The 13,152-nt window shown below is 39.9% G+C and overlaps 1 protein-coding gene across 2 annotated transcripts in view; it reads left to right on the top strand.

The window, feature by feature from the left end:
* Positions 1–429: 429 nt before the first annotated feature.
* Positions 430–13,152, top strand: part of UBL3 (ubiquitin like 3) — a 58,866-nt gene continuing 46,143 nt past the window's right edge. Inside the window, exons 1-2 of one of the 2 annotated variants that reach the window (XM_069012596.1) lie at positions 430–635; positions 942–1,128. In XM_069012596.1, coding sequence (XP_068868697.1) covers positions 1,102–1,128 — 27 coding nt within the window. In that variant the 5' untranslated portion in view covers positions 430–635; positions 942–1,101. Of the gene's footprint in view, positions 1,129–13,152 lie in introns of both variants that reach the window. The other variant, XM_069012589.1, reaches the window with a different exon arrangement.

Raw genomic sequence — 13,152 nt, forward strand, 5'->3', positions numbered from 1 at the left:
GGCCTGCGGAGGGCGGGTGGCCCCGCCCCGGCGGCGGTCGGCCCTGGCCGCCTACAAGCCCCATGGTGCCGCGCGGGGCGGCGGCGTGTGACGCGGCGGGAGCGGGGGTGGCGGAGGCGGCGGCGGAGGGTCCGTGTCTCCCCTGCCGCGTCCCCTCGCTCGGCTCGGCAGGCGCCATGTTGGCTTGAGCCGAAGATGACAGGGGGCGGCTGCGGGCGAGGATCGCGCTGAAGGAGCGGCACCTCCGGCTCGCAGCGCGGCTCTCGGGGGGCGGCCGGAGCCGCCGGCGGACGAGGCGGGGGAGGGAGGGAGGGAGGGCGGGCTGAGGAGGCGGCGGCGGCGATGCGAGCGGAGAGCTGAGGCTGCGGGAGGCGGCCGCCGTCGAACGCCCCCCGGCCCCCGCCGAGCGCCGCGGGGGAGGGCTCTCCCCTCCGGCCGCCCGCCCTCCCTCCCGCCCCGGCCCGCGTCCCCGCCGGGCGCTGTTGGATGCCGCACACCGCCTAGAGGGGGCCGCAGCCCGGCGTCCTCCCCAGCGGCCCCGGGCCCACCCCGGCCCTCCCGCCTCCCTGCCCCGCCGCCCGGGGCAGGAGCCAGGTCCTGCCTGCGCGCCCGGGTCGCCTGCGCCGACTGAGGAGGTGACTTGGACGCACTATTATCCCGTGTGAATCATCCCGTCGTCATTTGTCGAGGCTGGGAGAGAAGGCAGAGGGAGTAAGGGGGGAAAAAGCCCGCACGCAGCTCATGTGGCGGTGTAGTCCTGCTGCCTGGTCTACCTGGCACCGCTGGTGCTGCTGCTGCCGCCGCTGACAGAGATCTGCTGCCATCTCTGGTCTCCCGCTGGCTCCTCCGGTCCAGCCCGGCACCGCTGCCCCTGGATATTCCTGCTCCTCAGCCGGCCGCCTTCCCCGCTGCTTATCGGGCACCTCTTCTCTTTCGCGCAGGGGACGTGGAAGCTGCTGCCTCCGATATTGACACCGGTTTTGCATCTTGAAGATCTCCGGCAGGCTGCTCTTGGTGCTGCTGCTCTGTTTTTTTTTTTTTCCCTTTTTTTTCTTTTTTTTTTTTTAAAGTTGATTTTAAGCCATTTAGGGTAACATCAAAATGTCCAGCAGCGTTCCAGCTGATATGGTGAGTCTTGTACTGTTTATTTAATAGTTTTATTATACAATAACGTTTATTTCAGCCTGGTTTTGACAGAGAGCATGGAAAGAAGAGGGGCGTGGGAAGAAAAAAAAGGTCTTGGTTGCATATTTGAGGAACATAAAGTTCCCAGTTAATTACCTTCTCCCTCCCGCCCCTGATGCTGGTTCTGCTTCGCTTTTTGATGGTGGATTGGGAGATCTGCAGCGTCGCCTCCCGTGTAGCAAGGGAAGGGGGATGCCAGGCTCCCTTACCTATGGCAGTCAGTACCTGAGTGCTCACGCTTGGGTCGTGTAGCACGGCTCTTCAGCTCAGTCGAGCATTTTTTTGTGGGGGAGACAAATACGAAGCAGAGCATTCGGGATGAATTGCTCGACCCATTTCTTTTTTAATTTTTTTTCCTTTCTTTCTTTCTAAACCTCTTAAACTTGGCTTGTGTCTTGCCAACGCTTTGTCTTCCGATGTTGGTGGGAAGTTAATCTCTTCACTTGCTGCCGGCTCAACAGCGAGAGAGAAATCTTCATGCGCTTTATTTTCATGGCGAGGTCCTTTGTGCACTAGCTGCAATCTGGACATTTTTCAAGGGCACTCCTAGTACTTCTTATGGCGGACTGTACTTCAGCTTGTATTGGATACTCGGCTCGATGCATTTAAAATAGGAAGGTATAACAGAATGTGAAGAGGTAGGGTGAATCAGGTCTGCTAGGTAATCTTCCGTTCAGCACGACTTTCTCCATTTGTATGCATTTCCATAAATCAGGATATATTTTCATAAGTCACTTAATTGGAAAAAAAACACCCACGAACTTGTAGCTGCAGTTTGGTATGTTAATTCTTTATTCTCACAGCAGAATATTTTCACGTATCTCCACACAGCTGTTCACATTTAAAGGTACTTTTTTCCCTCCCCAAACGCAGAGGACTTGTCTATGCTTTTTTTTTTTAAATTTCAGGATGAAGTTCTGTTTTGCGGGTAAAACCTGCCCCGGTAGTGATAACAATGAAAACGAGTAGCCCTTGTCTAAGTGATTGATGTACAGTTAATTGGGATATGTCTGGCAAGGGGGCTATTGAAATAATGGTATCTTTTTAGTTGCTTGCTTTCAGTGTTTCCTTCACAGCTTCTGTACAGCAGTCACAATGAGTGAATTTTGACCAAAAAAAGCAGAAACAGTAAGATACAGAGGATGATCAAACAGCAGTTATAAGCTTACAGGTTTTTTTCTTTTTTTTCTTCCCCCTGCCTTTCTCAAATACTGTAAATAAATTTTACCTCCCCTGGATGAAAAGAGCGATGAAAGGATTTAAACTCAAAGGCAATAAGCTCTTTAGCTATCAGTTTTCACGTATTTCTTCTTAGTGTCTCTCAGACTGTTAGAGCTTTTTGAACCCCCTTCTCTCCTGCACGTGTCTGTCTAGCGTTATATCACAGAAATCCTCGCCTGGGCTGTGGAGGATTAGGTGCAAATCTCAGTGCTGCTTTTTAAGTTGCCTGGAGGAGTCCCTCGACTGTGACATGAAGCACACTCCTCTTTCCTGTCACCCTGGGCTGAGCTGCCACCTCCGTGCTCCTCCTAGGGCCTGCCTGCCTGGGAGTCCCGGTGCTGCCACTAGGCTTGTAATGCTTGACATTTTCTACAAAGTACACAGATTTTAAGATAGGCAAAATACAATTTTTTCCATGGAAACTATTTCCTTCTGTTGCTGCAGTGTAATGAGAATACCACTGCTCGGGATAGCTGGGCCTAGTGCTACTCTGTTTATTCAAATCAGGAAGAAGCTTGTTATGCATAGTGATGTTTAAATACTGAGTCATTACAAAAACATTTGAATGAAGATGTTACCAATGTCGGTAGAATTTAACTAAATAAATAGATATTTTCTGGCCTGTCATGGGATCATTTTTCTCTTAGTTTCTGCATTATTAGATGCAGTTTCTCTTTGAAAGTTTGAAGTGTATTGTAGAAATTCCAGTTATTAATTACAACTAATAAATATTACTTTATGAAAAGATTACTTGAAAACTCATTTTTGGTCTCCTTTTGTCACCATCCTCCATATTTGAAAGGAACTCGTTCAGGAAGGAAAATGGGATTGCCATTCGTTAGCTATTTGAAGAGGAGCTCTTACCAGGCTGTCACCATGTTTATATATGTTTTTATTTAGTGTAGGATTTTGCAGTTTGCATTTCTCTTACCCACCCACTGTGTAATTTGCATTTGCAAAAAATTGATTTCCCATTTCTGTAGGAGCTGGCATGAGTGTGATGGAGTGTCATTTTATGAAGACTCCATTTACTTAGTAAATCTGCTATGAATTACATAAGTATTATAATAATAATTTTTGAAACTGTTTATGTCAGATTCATGAATTTACCTGCTCATAATAATAATAATATTATAATTGCTGCTTCTTAAAAGTATGTTAATTTGTCTTCCTGTCCCACCTTTGAGAATGATCTGCTATACATAAATTCATAGTAAATGATCTGGTTTTCAGTAAGCTTTGTATTTCTAAGTAGACATAATTTGACTCAGTCTCCTGTTCTCTGACATTGAGTTGACTTGTTTCCAGAACTACAGCAGTTTTTAGCACCTAACCATTTCAACATCACTTCTTAAATAATTAACACAGTACTTTATAATTTGCATTCCACTAATAAATTGGATAGTGACACACCACATTCCGGGTATTGTAAGTTTGTCGTGCATTATTCCTTAGCAATGTGTGCTACTTACAGCTTAAAACTCCACTCCTGGAATGAAACCTGCTAATATTGACCTCTCTACCCGAGTAGTTTCATTAACTTCATTAGGACTAGACATGTCTGGGGCAGTTCTTGAAGACTAAACTGCATATCTAGAGCCTAATTTTGCTCAATTTTTCACATAAGCACTGATGACTGTAGTGGCAGCAGGGCACCTCTGATTATGTTCAGTAATTTAATCAGGTAATTTATCAGTTTTACCATTTGGTAGCAGTTAGAGTTTGACTGTGAATAACAGCAGGGCTGTTTGCAAGTTCTATTTCTTTTGTAGTGATAAATAGACATGCAGTGGTTTATGGACTTGTGAAATTAATCACACTGGCTTTTTGAGTGGACCAAATGAAAATGGTTTGATATTTGTTTAAACACTGTAGCTGACAATTTTAAAGCAATCTATGAAAAACTTATGCTCAGTCAAGAAGTTATTACTCAATTAAATAATCCCCTTTATTTTAGTGGAGTTATCACCAGAATCTGGGAAGCTTCCTCTCTGTATTCTGTGTGCCTGTGATATTTCTCCTTATAGTTAGAATTCTTCAGGGATTTTAGGAGTCCACAGAAAGCCGTCTGCATGACTAAAAAGTACTAACGGTGTCCACCGTTTCCTGTAGTCAGTGTGTTTTATGTAGGTATGAAAAGGCTCTGCCAGCACTTTCTTTCTGGGCAGTTCTTTGCATGACCTCTAGGAGATCCAATTCTTTTCCTGTCTGAGTAGTAACAGAGGGTGATGCTTTTGGCTCATGGTGGGGTTTTTATTGTTGGTTTGTTTTCTTGTTGGTTTGTTGGGTTTTTTCTGCATTTGGTAAACAGCAAAATGCTGGAATCTACCAAACAATTAAAGGTTTTAATTTTTAATGTGCACACCTCTTCAATCCATATGCTGTACTTAAGAGATGTAGGTGGTATGGGAGAGATTACTTTTAAGAAAACTGAATGTTTGGTGTGCGACATTTGCAGACATAAAAGAGCGTGGAGTATATGGTCTAAAATGCTTGTATGTGGCCAGTGTTAAAAGGGGGCAGTAGGTGGAAGAAGAATAACAAATAGAAACCCTGCTCAGTTCACTCCTTGTTAGTGTCAGCATCTTTAGTGGAAATATGTATGTGCATCTTCTTTTTTAAGAAATTTAATATAGAATGTTGATTAATAGTTGAACATATATAGGGACTTCCTTTTTAATACATATTAATGGCGGCTAGCAGTGGAAAAGGATGGACATGAAACTGATGCTACATCAGTAAGGGAATTTTGGCATCAAAGAATAAGGTTCAGATGCGAGAGACTTAAAGGAGTAGCTGGTTGTATGGCAGCTGAGTTTTGTTGTCCATCATTCAATCTAAACGATTTCATTTAAGAATAATAGGTGCATTAGTGTTATAATACAATCAGAACATAGAAAATAATTTGTTCACCATAGCATTTTAATGTATCAGAACAAAATATGAGAAGTCCTGCATCTCTGTTCTTCTGTTTTAAGTGCTTTTACTTTTGCCTTCAGTAGATCCTTCTCGTGGTTTTGAAAATTACTCTATTCCTAGTAGCCTTTGTCTATAATAGTCTTCAGTTCATCCCTTACATTTTTTTAGCAATAAAAGTATGATTATTTCTCTGTATTTTTGTATCCCCCACATGTTGAAAGTTCTAATTCATTACATTTTGTTATAAAAATAGCTAACTGAGTTTTTCTGTATGGATATTTTTTCCTTCCTTTTTTTCCACAATTCTTTGCTGATTGTAACAAAAATGAGTAGCTTATCTTTTGCCATTATCAGTGTTTGTTTTGGGTTTGTTTTTCTCCTCTTGAAGAAGGAATTGGTGGGATCTATGTTAGAAAGAAGAGCTTGAGGAAGTTTCTTTCTGACTCCTTATATATTGAGCCAATATATAAGCCAGTTGAGCCCTTGTAGCATATTGCAGTGCTTCTTGTAATGAAATGAAATGAACTTTCTCTGTTTTCTGAAGCAGTGGCCAGGGATAAACCTACCAAAGCTCATCTTCAGTGTGTATACATTTGGGTATATTCCAAAATGATTTGTATTTATCATTTCCCCCATCCACCTTTTTTTTTGTTTCACAGATTAAAAAATGGTTTACCTATTTGTCTAACAACCAAAAAAAACCATCTTAGCAACAACTGACATTTTTAGGTATGGCACTGTAGCAGAAACTTTGTAACTTACTAATATATCTGACATATTCTGAAACAATGTTTGCATGACCTTAATCTCATTTTCTTTGGGGATGAGTAGCTGTAGCCTGTGGGTGGATTGATCCTCACTCTGGGCCCTGGTGCAGCTCTATACTTTAGATGGAAGTGTAGGCTGATGGTATAAACTGTTTCTTCCTTCCTGCCACTCACCCTTGTTGTTGTTGTTACCTGAACTGATTTCTTTCTGCTTTTGTTGTCTAACTTCATGAAATACTGGAGGGGATGTATACTGAAGGAGATTTAACTCCTCCCATGTTGGGAATGCTGGGAAGTAGCTGCTGGCAGGTTCCAGCAGGATTGAGAGGCAAGAAACAAATGCTGAGTTTACGCAAGTGTAGGAAAACGATCATATCTACATCAGGAATGCTCAATTCTGCATGTTAAAAAATTGGCAGACATCATCTGGTAACTGGACAGGTCAGTCAGGGCTTGAAAGGGGAAAAGTTGCACCTCTCAGATGTGGAACTGGGGACAATGTCAGGTTTCACCGTGGAGCTTGTGACTGCTTTCTGCATATCTAAACCTAAATTTTCGATCAGTCGAAGCCCATATCTCACTTCCTTGATTTGGCTTAAGGCTGCAGTAGGAACTTAGCCTGTCTGAATGTGTTCCTTGCAGTGGACTTGGTAAGCAATACTTTCATGATACTGTGAACAAAATTACTACAGGCATGCTTTACTATTTTTTTTAGTTGAGAGTTCCTCCTAGGTATAACTTCTGTGAATGTTGAAAGCCATGGTCACAGTAACTGTCAGTGGGATTTACTTGTTTTATACTTCTGGTCAGTGAGCTTAGTTACTCAGTAAAACTCAGAATGTAAACTTTTGGAGATGTCTCTATATCTGCTTATGCAATAGTGGGCAGAATGGAGACCTCAGTTCTGACTGAGCCTGTGAGTCTACACCAGCTTGCAGGAATCCAGAAATATCTGGAATGTGACTAATCATTCTTGTGGTTTTATGTAAAAGAGATAATTCAGCTTATTTTCAGTCTCTTCTGAGTACAGTATTGGATCCACTTGGTTGGTTATTTCTTATTCTGAATATGGTGAAAGACGTTGCTGCTGATCAGTATTCTTTTTCACATTGTCTGTTTTTACAGCAATTAATTGAGCCTACTAAAGTAGTAAGCCTTTCCTGCCACAATTTTGCATGGGTAAACTTTAGCTCATCATAATTATTAAAGGGATATGACTGAGTGTGCTGTTTTCATTTTAGAAGCGTGGGAAAATGAGCAGCATGTCAATGAGAAATTTTAATGTCATTATGCTAATATCAAATATAAACTTCAAGACTCCTGCTCCTCACAAGTTTTCACATAATTTAGAGATCTGTCTTTTGGAATTCAATTATTGTTAAAAATTATTCTGTAAATTCTTCTAGAAGGACAGTCTTTAATTTTTGACAGCTTCAGTTATACATATGTTGCAGAACATCTTAAAGCAATGGCTGAAACATTTTCATTTGGTATACCTCCAGACAAATATAAGTCACAGATGTACTACTAAGTGTTGAAAGCGCTGATTGTAAGGAAGGACTGAGGAAAAAATGCATGAATAATCAAGACTTTCCAAGGGTTGGTAAAAGAAAGGTTTCTGAGACATCAGCTGAGGTTCTGCAAATAGCATTGTGCACTTCCATATCTAAAAAGAAATTTGAAGTAGGAGAAAAGTTGCTATAAAAGCTTTCTAACAATGAAGATAAATTATTTAGGAGGTCTGTTTGGTTTTGAGAGCAATGCTTAAAGAAAAAATTAAGACCTTCTTATTTGTAGGTCTGCTGAACCTGAAAAGTGTAGTTCTGCAGAAATACTTAAATGTTGCAGCTGACAACTCTTACATGTTTTTGGAAATTTGGTGTATTTTGTGGTCGCTAACTGGGATTGTGTTTAGCTCCTTGACAGAGGAGAAATTTATTGCTGCTTGTATACCATCCACAGTGAAGACCTGCTCTCAGTTTGTAGTAAGACTCTGCACGTATGGTAGAATGTGATTTAAAAAAATAGTGTACATTTTCCACAGATAGAAACTTTGTGTAAAATGAAGATTTGGCAGAATGCACAACTCCGACACTGCCATCAGTGTCTTGGAGTTTTTTTCTTACTTTCGGTAAAGAAATTTGAAAATAGCTTGCCAGTGACAGGATTACATTTGTGGGTTTGTTTTGGTTTGGCTGCTTACTTAAAATTATTTGGGAGATTCAGTTCAGCATTAAATGGAAGGCTTGTGGCAGAGTTTAGCTGAGAGTTTATTCCATGACACTGTCGTTATGGAGACAGAAGCGAGCAAGAAACTCCTTGAGTTTTATGTATCCCATAGAAATTAACCAAGTAAAACCAGAGATTCAGTCTAGGAGTTTGGTAGGTTTGTTTTACTACTGCTTGACAAGGAATCTGTGCCTCAGTGGGATGGAGGTATCAAAATGATACTTGATGTTCACACAAGGGATGCAAGCTGGAAGTGTTTGTGTTGGTGTCTACCTGCTGTGATGGTTTTGGTCTCTCTGAGAGCTGGTCTAATTTATGTCAAGGGCTTGGACCACTGCTGAGGAACAAAGGTGGGCTTATCCTGGGGTGCTTTTTAGCTGCAGCTGAGGATCTGGATTTTAGTCTGTGAATCTATTGACAATTTGGATGGAAAGGAAAGCTAAGCTCCCTTTTTATTTTTTTTTTTAAAGGTAGTCCTGAGCTCTTCTGTAAGCTCTTTTGTGGTCTTCATTATGCAATATTAACTGTTTCATGTTGCATAAGAAATTATCTCAAGCACTTGATAAAAGGGGGGTACCAGTTTCAAAATAAACAGAAGGAAGCTTTATGTGTTCTTCTTTGAGACCGAGAAGAACAGTGTGTTTCATCTCAAAAAGAACAGTACTTCAAAGCCATATACTGTAGCATTGGTTGGTATCTCCTCAGCAAAGTTGTGATGTTGTAATGCTTTGTGGTCTGGCCGAGATCCACATCACCATAATCTGTTTCTGATACTTCATATATACTCTAGATGGTACCACCTAATCTGACATACGTTTTTAATATAGAGAAATAATGGAATAGTGATAAAACAGTGAAGTGCAGTGCTAGTTAAAAATCTTTCATAGCTGAAGTTGTAAATTCAGGATTCTCTTATTAAAAGTACATTAGTGCCAATCTACATGTGAATATATGTGGCATATACTACTAAGTCTCAAGAAGCTTATTATTAATTACATTACTATAAAATAGTTCTTCTAAAATAGCATTTCTTTTCAGTATTTCTGTGAAGATTAAATAGTACCCAAGATTTTTTAGGCATGCTTACCTTTTATATACTATAAGAGTGTAACTAGAAGCCTTTGTGTGCTTTTAAACTCCGAAATACCTAGTTGCAGTATTTTCTTTTATTTATAGAATTTATATTTGTATGAGCAGTAACATCAAAATAAAACTAGTTCTTGGAATAGTGCTCAGTGGTTGTATTTGATGCACAACACATTACTTAGGGCATATTAAATTGAATATTTACATCATTTGGCCTGTGAATTTATATGCTTTTAATCTGTGCATCGTAACAGTTGTGTGGTGTGACAGTGAAAGCTTAGCTCTCACTTCTGAATCTGGGTTATTGATCTGTGATGCAAACAAACTTTATTGGACTTGCAAGTTTTAGTGATTTATACTTTGCATACTTATATAGGTATTTTTTTGGCAATAAACCCCAAACTTGCAAAAAGCTTTATTAAAATATTTTAGGTATGGGGAATAAATCCACATTTGCTGCATCGATATGATTCAGTGGTAATGAAGTTAACATCAAGTCCAACACAAAATGAGTAACTTCCACTACCCATATTACAACACATAAGTGGAATAATGTTTGACATGAATATTCAAAGATTTTGTACCAAAATGTGCCGTAATGTGTATTCTTCATGCTGTGGATTTCCAAGAAAAGGTGTTTTAAAGACCACCTGTATAATCTAAAGATATGTTAAGTATTTTATGTAAGCTCAGCTCTATGCTAGTTCATTTCAATCTCAAGAAAGTAGGAAGGAAAGCTTTTATGTCAAAAAAATGATTATGCTAGTGGGTATTTCTAGTTGTCTAGACATAAGACTGGGGTTTTTGGGTGCAATATGCTAGGTCTGGCACCAAGAGAACAGCTTGTTACTGAGCTATTTGACTTTGTTTTGAGGATCTCATTTTCATAACTAATGGCAAGATAGCTAGGAGCTCTTAATAAAGAGAAACTGCAACTGGGTTTGATTCCTGTCTGCTTACTGCATCTGGCCAGTATATTTCTATACAAATCAGGATTTCATGTAAGTCTGCAAATGGATTTTTTTTTTCCAAATGATATATGTTTGAAATTATTTGGAGGTTCAAAATAGCCATCGTAGTGGGTGGAATGCTTCGTAAACTGTGAGCAAAGTTGTGATGAGGGCTCTGGTGCAAGTGGCAGCAGGTATTTGCAAAATTGTTTTAATTTGGAGAGGGTCACCTTTGTATTGTTTCTTTTTATTAGGAAGGGAGAAGGTGGTTCAAGGGATAGCCAGGGAAATCCCTAGGGAGGGCTGCAGTGCAGTTGCACAATACTTCTTGTTCCAGCATTCCCATGCAGGCACTTGATGATCCCAGCATATGTGCTCCTTGCACCTAACTGCTGGAGTAAGGAGTGGAAAGTTTTTAAGGGCGAAGTTTTGGTGGGGGTGGACTCCAGAAGCGGAGCTGTAACTTTCCCTGAGTTAACTATGAAGGCTGAAATATCTCTCTACAAAGAGCCTGGCATTTTTAAGTTGAGATTGTCTTTCAGTACAGATTTTGTGGCTTTCAATTTTATCTTTTATGTTTTGCTGCTGTGAGTGTAGTATATGTACCATAGCACAGTCTGTGGCATACATGGAAAACCCATATCGAGGGAACTCCCTTGACTTGTTAAATGAAGTGCAACCGGTCCTAGATACCTGACTGTTCAACAGTATTTATCCATTCTGTGGTGTAAATGCATAATTGTCTCTTCTTCCAGAACCATTTGCTTTTACCCCTCCCCTTATTCAGCGCTTTCTCATTGTTCAGAGACTGGATTGGTGTCTTATCTTCCTGTACTGTTCAAACTCTTTTAGAAGATAAGTCTTAATCTTCAGCCTTCCTGTGATACTAGTCTTCTTAACAAGTACTTAAAAAAAAAAATCCATTTATTTTTATAAAGAAGGTTATTATTTATCAAAAATGGTGGATGTTGTAGTAATGTAGTTTCACTCAAATATGCTCTTATGCTAGATAACTCTGCAGCAGAGCTACAGGGAATAAAATCTTACAGTTTGAATTGTGGTGAGTCAAAATTCAAACAAGGCCAAGATTTTCTTGTGGTGTTTTGTGGTTTGTTTTTTTAAATGACATTTCATATTTTAGTCAAATTCTGTTGAAATTTCTCAGGCCAGCTCTGCTCTGGTGCATCTTCTGTGCCTGTCAGTCTCATTTGTTCAGAACATGACTGTACCAGCATTTCAGTTAAACCAGCATGCTCTTTGCTGATGTGAAGAGTTTATTTCAAAAGACTTATTGTGGACAGAGAATTAATTAAAATCGGGCAAAAGACAACAAAATATTTATACATTGAGAGATGCTCCCAAGAACATTTGGAGAAAGGTTGTAACTGTATTTGTTAAGGAGTTGTAAAAAGCAAGTTTTGAGGCTAATGCATATGGGGAAGCTGTTTTTTAGGGTTATGTTAGTATTTCTTTCCACTCTTATTAGTTGAGAATCACATGGTTTTGTTGATGTGGTTTTGATGATTTTTCAATAAAGCAGTAATTCTGAGCACTTTATTGTCAAATATTGACTTAATATATCTGTCAGTTTTCATCTTCATACTTTTTAAATAGCATTCCCTCAGTTTAAATCTGAAACAATCTCAGGAGAAGAAGACAAATCCAGAGTAGTTTCCAGTGTTCAAGGACATGGGGATTTAGTTTTATTTTTAAATTATCTCCTTTAAATTCTATATTAATTTTTTTTCCAGGAAATGAAATGTAGGAAAGACAGTTTGCCCTAAGCATAGAGCATAGAATGATTATCAGTCAGTGGCTTTATCTGCAAATATGCTGCTTGGTGAAATTCAAAGTCAGCTTTAAAAAAGCCCACAACCAACAGACAGGCACCAAAGTGAATAATTGAGTGTGCTGAGTAGTGCCAGATAAGGCAGAGTGTAGGTAAATAGTTTGCTGCCTTTCATACTTGATTCTGCTCCTGCATGTCAGTCCTGACTTTGATGCTTAAATAAGTGTCCTAGGTTATGAATTTTATTTATAATGAACTTGTGGTTTGGAGGTGATTTTGTTCCCCTTTATTGTTCTCTTCAGGAAAGAAAAAAAAAAAGAAACTTCTTGTTCTATCTTGTAATTCTTAGCATATAGAAATGAAGACCAGAGGGAAGGAAAATTGGTGTAGTTGGTGCAGTACAGTTTTGAAGCTGTTTTTTCTTTTCTTTGACTAGTTGTTATTTTGCAGGAAATGAAAGATAGAGAATTATACTTGAATGAACACAGCATTTTCTGCTGTCTTTTGTATCACATCATAGATTCCCTTGTAAAATTGGATTGTAACATGTTCCAAAAAATGGGATACAGTTTTTAGGAAGACCCATAGCTCTTTGTCTTGGCAATTTGAAATTTTCTATGCAAAAATCATTTATTCAAAATCCAAAAATATAGTAGTCTTGTATTTTTGTCCTATCTTTAACTTTTGGATAAAGCCAGCAGTTGTTTTGTGGTGCTCTGCTGGAAGCTGTATTGGCAAACCCCAGTCCCTGCAGCCATTGGGACAGGGAAGAGAAGTCTCTTGAATCGTTTCAAAGTAGTTCTTGCTGGGTTGCTGGATAAGATGGCATTCACTTGTCAATGCAGGCATTTTGGAGTACTGTACCAGTTTGTAGGATGGGTGGTGGTAGCAGCTGAAAGGAGTAAAAGGGAAAGACAAATTGTGATTACACAATCATGTAGTGATAAAGGTACAGACACTGAACATAACAGTGTCAAAGCCATCAGGCTTATTTATGGACAGTAAT

This window comes from Aphelocoma coerulescens, chromosome 1 (assembly GCF_041296385.1).
Source record: "Aphelocoma coerulescens isolate FSJ_1873_10779 chromosome 1, UR_Acoe_1.0, whole genome shotgun sequence".
NCBI lineage: Eukaryota > Metazoa > Chordata > Aves > Passeriformes > Corvidae > Aphelocoma > Aphelocoma coerulescens.